At 49.4% G+C, this 6,962-nt stretch overlaps 2 protein-coding genes across 2 annotated transcripts in view; one reads left to right on the top strand and one right to left on the bottom strand.

Moving 5' to 3' along the window:
• The window catches only part of LOC104392784 (L-gulonolactone oxidase-like), a 41,963-nt gene that overhangs the window by 10,247 nt on the left and 24,754 nt on the right, over positions 1 to 6,962 (bottom strand). The gene's annotated exons all lie outside the window — the stretch shown is intronic.
• Positions 1 to 6,962, top strand: part of NUGGC (nuclear GTPase, germinal center associated) — a 9,773-nt gene that overhangs the window by 328 nt on the left and 2,483 nt on the right. Inside the window, 9 exon segments of the mRNA XM_010002218.1 lie at positions 291 to 494; positions 1,044 to 1,271; positions 1,728 to 1,943; positions 2,338 to 2,418; positions 2,916 to 3,021; positions 3,775 to 3,908; positions 4,369 to 4,533; positions 5,458 to 5,612; positions 6,834 to 6,930. Of these exon segments, the coding sequence (XP_010000520.1) occupies positions 291 to 494; positions 1,044 to 1,271; positions 1,728 to 1,943; positions 2,338 to 2,418; positions 2,916 to 3,021; positions 3,775 to 3,908; positions 4,369 to 4,533; positions 5,458 to 5,612; positions 6,834 to 6,930 (1,386 nt within the window).

Consider the following 6,962-nt stretch of genomic DNA (forward strand, 5'->3'; position numbering starts at 1 on the left):
GTGCATGCTTCTGGAGGGGATGTGGGGTGGGGAAGGATGCAACCCCAATGGCCCAAGTGTCCCCAGAGAAGTGCTGGATGCTGACACCGGTTCCCTCTGGTTTTGGTGTGCAAGGAGTGAAGAAGCAACACAACTTCTTCCTTGGTCTCCTGTCCTGGATGCTTGAGACCCCTCAGCTGCACCTGCCTGCTGGCGGCCACAGGGCAATCTGGCTCAGGCTCTGTCTTTCCTCTCCCTCTTCCTGGCACCTAAGCCATCATCTCTTCTGTGCATCTGCTCTTTCTCCACAGGAGTGGAAGGATGAGCTGAAGTGCCTTGTGGCACTTGCAGAAGATGATGAAGATGAGGACAGCAATGAACAAAATGAGGCTGTTTCAAAGATCTCTGCTATCTACGGGGAAGGCAGCGAAACTAAGTCTTACGAAGAGCTGTGTAGGATGAGACCTGTCATCCCTATTCCCAGTGCAAGATGCATCACCCTCAGGGAAGCAAACGTGAGTAGCCCGTGTAATTCTTGGCCACAATGGCCCCACACCTTGTGTCCTTGCAATATACGGCCAAGGATCTTAATCCATTTGCTTCTGTCTCAGCCCCAGTAAGTGAGGACAGTCTTTGGAGTTGGCCTGTCTCTCTGGGAAAGCTGTGGCAGCTGGTGGGGCAGGTTCCTTTCCATATCTTATTAAACTGAACTTCTCTGCTGTCCCTGGGTGGGAGAGAGGCAGTGTCCAGCAGATAACAAAGAGACAGGATGAACCCCGGCACCGTGGGCTCCTGGTGGTCTCATGTTGCCCACTGGGCGTGGGAGGTGCCATCTTTTCCTGATCTTTGTTGGCTTCATTGTGCTGGGAAGGGAATGGGCTGCTTGGGTTGTCCCACCAGTGCTGACAATGGGAAGTTGTTTCCCCTCTGCATGCCATGATGTGCACACCCGGGGCATGGGGCTTGGAGTGGTCACAACCAGCTGTGGCAGATCATAATTGTTTTCTGGTATCTCTGAGGTTCTTTGCTAAGGAGGGATACTTCATTCGTCCCCTGTGTCCCAGGAAGAAGACCTTTCTAAAAAAATGGGCCCGTATATCTGGATTCAGAGCATCCGTAATGGAGAAGCAGCAGGAACAAGTGAAGAAAACAAAAAACCACGTCTCTGGCCTCTCATCAAAAATGTGGAAGTGACTATCCCAAGGTTGCAAGTGTTTCCAGAAGGTGTCATCTTTGTGGACATTCCAGGGACAGGCGATTTCAATAGCAAAAGGGATGCCATGTGGAAAGAGGTGACTGAACAGTTCTCCTGGGGGGAGGATGGGGATACTTGCTGGCTCTCTGGCAGGGAGCTCTGCAGTGCTGAGTGAGTGAGACATCTGGGAGCCTCAGCAGGGCTGTGGGGCACACGGAAACCTTTTAGCAGAAGGTCCAGGTGAACATTTCAGTGTTTCCCACCTGAGCTTTTATTATCTATCTTCCTTCCTTCCTGCTGCCAGGCTACCACCGAACACCCTGCTAGTGCAAGCCCTGGTGTCCAGGCCACACCCTCAGCTGTGGCAGCCCTGGGTGGTAGGAATTCCTGGTGGGAGGCTGAGGTCTCTGGTTAGAAATACACACTGCAAAGTTTACACATCCTCCTTCTTCAGCCAGACTTGCTGGGAATTAAATTGCTCAGCATCTCTGGTTTATTTGCTAATGGTTTGTATCTTCTCTTCCTGGTGCTTCTTCTTGTCCTCCCATTGCAGAACATCAACAAATGCTCTGTCATTTGGGTGGTCAACTCCATTGAACGTATTCAAGGAGACAAACACCATGAGAAGATGCTGAAAGAAGGCATGAAGGCTTTCCAGTGTGGGGTGTGCAAGGACATCTCCTTGGTGGTCACAAAGTCTGATCAGATGGATCTAAGCGAATACCAGCGGTAAAGAAACAAGCTGCAGAGAAGTGGGGCACTGGGGGTGGTGCTGGCCCTGTCCCCACGTGGACCATGTTGGTGCAGTCCTCCTTCCCTTCTCCTTACAGGAGCAGAGGTCTGTCACCTGCTAACAGCCTTCTGATGGGTAATGTCTCTCTTGTTTTTATCTTTCCAGGGAAAGTGGCAACAACCATGTGAGTATTTTCCAGACTTCAGTTTCCTCACCTCTTTTGGGTCATTTCAGAAAACTGAAGAATTTTCCATATGATATAATGTGACTTGAGCAGAACTGCTGGACCTGATGCAGAAACCAGAAGGTTCTTGGCCTTGCAGTAGGGAGAAACTGTACAGGACTTTTCTTTTGGCCTTAAAAACGTAGGGCTCTACTTCACATTGACAGGGAATGTCAGTACTAATTCCTGTTGTTTTCTACAATGTAGATCAATAAACATGATGCCATCCTGGAAAGGAATGAAACTGTGAAGCGGGAGAAGACAACAAGTATGAGGAGGAACCTAGGGGTAAAGTAGCTTGGAGAACCTGGACAGAGTTTGCCTGTTCCATGAACCTGTGTTCAATGGCGTGTCTGTATCACAATATTCCTAGAATAGTATATTAATATAAATTCTTCAGGAAGGCTGGTCATTATCTGGGAGCTTCTGATTGCTCTGAACTCTTACTTTGTTCTGAATTTGAGTCCAACTGGTCTTCTTGGTCACCTGCAGTTCAGTTCTCCATTGTATTTGTAACTGTTTGGTGGGGGGGGATGACTCCTGATTCAGAATTTGCTCAGCAACAAAGAACAACCCAAATCCAATCACACTGCTGTAGGTTCAGGTTTAAAAACAAGAGGTCTTTGTGCACAGTGAAGCAGCTGACTCTGGCAGAACCAAGCTTTAACAGGCAAAGAGAGATGTGCTGGGGGAGGCAGGTGAAGCAAAGAGGTTGATTATGTTGTCTTTAGGGTGGATTTGTGGACAAGGCCTAAGGGAGCTTGGTTGATATCTGTGCTTTTCAGAGAAAGTTTCCAAGTAGCTCTGAAGTTCTGGACAAGGATGATCTCGTGTACACGGTCAGTGCCCGCAAGTACTGGAGCGGGGACACACTGAACAGGGATGAAACAGGTGATGTTGGGGTTTTCTCTCCTCTTCCTCCTCCTTCTCCTCTCCCTTCAAATTAGTGATTAAAATCTAATTTGAATTAGATTTAATTAGAGCAGAGGCAAGAGATGATCCCTTGAGCACAGCTTGGTCCTGCACCCCTGCAATGGTCCTTCATGAGAGGCAGCATATTGAGATATTTCTGTTTCCCTGGTTTCTGCATGGTCCAGTCTGTCCCGTGGTGAACCAGCACGATTTTTGCCCTGTTCTCTCCTCTTCAGAAAGCCATATAATTATTCCATTATGTTTTGATCCAATTATTTTTCCCTGGTCCTTCAGCGCTTGAACCTGTTGTCATAACCAAGATGAGACCTTCAGCACAAGGCTGCACTGGCAACGAATTTATTTAGTCCATATCTACAAAATCTTTTCCAGTGCTATTTTCCTCATGCAATATCCCATCCCCAAGGTGCTTGTACAGTTCTGTGGGACCAACCCAAGTCCTGGCAGCCCCCACATGCCCACCTCATGCTGTTATGGACTGGTGCTTGCTCATTTGTGTCTACGTGCTGAACAGAACCAGGCACCTGCTGTGGCAGAAGATGAATCCTTAAAGCCTTTCTTGACACTTAGGATCTCCCATGATCTGTCTTGAGCCACCACTTCTGAAATGCGCATGTCCCAGATGTTCTGTAGAAGGAATGAGTTTCCCTGGGCTCTCTGAGAGGCGTGCTGTCCTCTCACACTGCTCATTCAACCTTGCTTGCTCTGTTTCAGAGATCCCAAAGCTGAGGGAGTACATCCGGAGCTTCTACAAAAAACAGAAGAGGAATGAGCTGATGGATTATGTGACAGAGGCTTTGGCTGCTTTCTCACTCATTCAGAGTCTCCCATCCAACCAAGATCCAGAGGTTGGTTCAGAACAGTTTCAGACAATACCACTATTTTTGCCTTGCTGGGCAGCTGGCAATGGCTCCAGACAGGTTTTTCTGCTTTAAGCAGGCAACTTGTCATGTTTTTCTAGCATGACACATATGAAAACTGCTGGCAAAGTATCTTGCAGTGGGCTGACAAATGCAACAGGCTCTGCTGCCTAAAATAGCTGCACTCAGCTCAGCTTGACTGCATCTCCTACTGCTTCACCAACAAGAAGTCTTCCAGGCTGTTCTCCAGCTCCCAGTGACACAGGGTGACAGTTTTCATTCATGTGTTTCTGAGCAATGTCCCTGGACTGGGGGTAGTGTTGGGGGAACAGAGGCAGCACTGATTGTGCTGGTTGCAGAGATACTTGCAGGGTTATGTTTATGTTGCATCCCACATGAGCTGTTCACTGATTTCCCCACTCCCTCCCTGGTTGTTCATTTCTTTCAGAGCCAGCAAGTGAAGGAAAGTCACTTGAAAGAATTAATTATGAACAAGATCACTGACTTGGACAAAGATATCGAGAAATGCTTTGTACCTATTGAGCAGCCACTCCAGGATGGCATAGATCAAGCAAAGAGGTCTTATAAGAAAAATATGAACAGGATCTTCAATGTGAGTATAAAGCAGTTTATTTGGAAGCCTGGAATACTTTTTTTTAAAAAGACCCTTGGAGGTCTGCAGTACTGGCTAGCACCGACACGAGGTCAGGCTCCCCTGAACCTTGTCCAGGCAATTTAGAAAACCTCCAAGGCTGGAGTCTCTGCTGGGCTGTGTGACATCAGTGCCTTAAAAGCATCCAGCTTAGTGGGATGTCTCCCATTCCGGCTGGGAAGAGAGAGGGCTGACACAGAAGATGTGGCATTTCAGTGCATAAGTCCCTGAGTGACCTGAGACAGGTGTCTCAGATCTGTCCCAGACCCATGCAGGGGCACTGAGGGAACTGCAGTGCTCTCACCCCAGCAGCAGAGACTCCACAGCCCCATTCAGCTGCTGTCCAAGGCTCAAGGTGCTGTAGTTCAGTGGGTCCAGTTCTGGGGTTCCCAACACAAGAAGGACATGGAGCTGTTGGAACAAGTCCAGAGGATGCCAGGGAGATGATCTAAGGGCTAGAGCAGCTCTGCTCTGGAGTTCAGGTTGTTGAGCCTGAAGAGGAGAAGGCTCTGAAGAGACCTTTGAGCACCTTCCAGGACCTGGAGGGACTACAGGAAAGCTGGGGAGGGACTTCTGACAGGGGCAGGGAGAGACAGGACAAGGGAGAATGTTTTCAAGCTGCAAGAGGGGAGATTGAGATGGGATCTTAGGAAGACATTATTTGCTGTGAGGGTGGTGAGACACTGGCCCAGGTTGCCCAAGGACCTTGTTGGCTGCCCCATCCCTGGCAATGTTCAAGGCCTAGATGGACAGGGCTTGGAGCAACCTGGTCTAGTAGAAGGTGTCCTTACTCCAGGTTGCTTTGGCTTGCTGTGTAGCACAGATCATGGTCAGTCATCAGTCCTGCCCATTCCTCACTCCTTGGTGTTTCCCATCTGGCCGCAGGTCCACGGGGGCCAGGGCTTCCACAGGACCCTGAAAGCTGTGTGCATGAAGAACGGGGTGTACACGTCCCGCAGCTTCGGCCGGATCGACATCAACGAGGACCTGGCTGAGCCCATCTATGACAAAATTGACATCACTTTTGGAAACATATTCAGGTGAGAGAGTCCCCTCCTTTTGTGAAGTCAAAGGGTGCAGAAAGGGACCCCAAAGTGCCACAGCCAGAGAGTGCCCAGCGTTGTTTGCTTTCCTGCTGCCTTCTAGAAAACTGCATTTGCTGGTAGCCAAAGCCAACCTGCTTGGCATGAGTAGCCCAACCCAGCCAGTCCAGCTCTGTGTTTGCTCATGAATTACCTGTCTTTACATGAGTACACACAGAGAGAATGGTGGGAGGTCCCATGGAGAGCTGTTAGCAGGGAGGATTTAATGAGAAGGTGGGACGTGCTGTGGTGCTCAAGCACAGGCCAGACAAGCGTATTGAGAAGCATCTTGCACTTGATCAGCCCCATTTCTCCCTCTTTCTCCCCATTTTCTCTTGCTTGTTCTTCTCCATCCACCTCAATCCCTACTAAAAAAATTACTCCTCCAAATTACATTTTCCTTAATGATCCCAGTTTTAAGACACCTGTTCCCAAACCTCATATTTATGGTAACTTCACCTACGATATCCATGCTTTGTGCAATGTGGCTGGTGTGGGTACCTGGTCACTGCTGCCTTGCAAGACTCTCCTTCACCAGTGGTCCCCCACCCTCCTTTGGGGTTCCCAGTGAAGTCCAATCACCCCCTTCAAGCATCCATGAAATTCTTGGGTGCTGTGTAACTTTAGTCAGCTCCTCACCCCCTCAGGTATTAAGTTCAGCAGCTTCTCATGGTCTGTTCAGGCTGCAGAACATCAGGCCGTAGCTGTTTCCCCACCTACAGTCACACCCTTAGCTCCAGGCACGCAGTCAACAATGACAGGAAACCAGAGACAGTTCATGCTTCAGACAGGTCGGTATTTGCACAACAGGCAGGAAGCCCCAAAACCTCAATGCACTGCATGGTGCAAGTGACTTCACATAATGTGAAGTGCGATGTGAACATCATCCCAACCACTGTGTCCTGGAGGAGACCTGCTCAGGCAATTCCTGCAGGACCAGGAGAGCTGGGCTGAACACCTCCAGTTCCCTCAGCCACTCCTTGTCAGACTTGTGCTCCAGACCCTTCCCCAGTTCCGTTGCCCTTCTCTGGTCATGCTCCAGCCCCTTGGGCTATTCTGCTTCCTTTGTCCCAGCCTTTATTACTGTGGCTTCCCCTTGGCTTCATGCTCCTTACCAGTAGGAAGGCGGTGGATGACACGTCTTGTTCTCTGTCCTTGATGAACTTACTACACCAACAGGATCCAGATGGGCACCCGCGCCACCCTGAAATCCTGCCTTGACTTGTTCAAAGATGCCATGAAGGAGGCCCTGCAGGAAGCCATGAAGTCATTCTCGGTGGATGACATACAATACAAGTCCAAGTTCCT

Source organism: Chaetura pelagica, unplaced genomic scaffold (genome assembly GCF_000747805.2).
Source record: "Chaetura pelagica isolate M959 unplaced genomic scaffold, ChaPel_1.0 scaffold107, whole genome shotgun sequence".
Lineage (NCBI taxonomy): Eukaryota > Metazoa > Chordata > Aves > Apodiformes > Apodidae > Chaetura > Chaetura pelagica.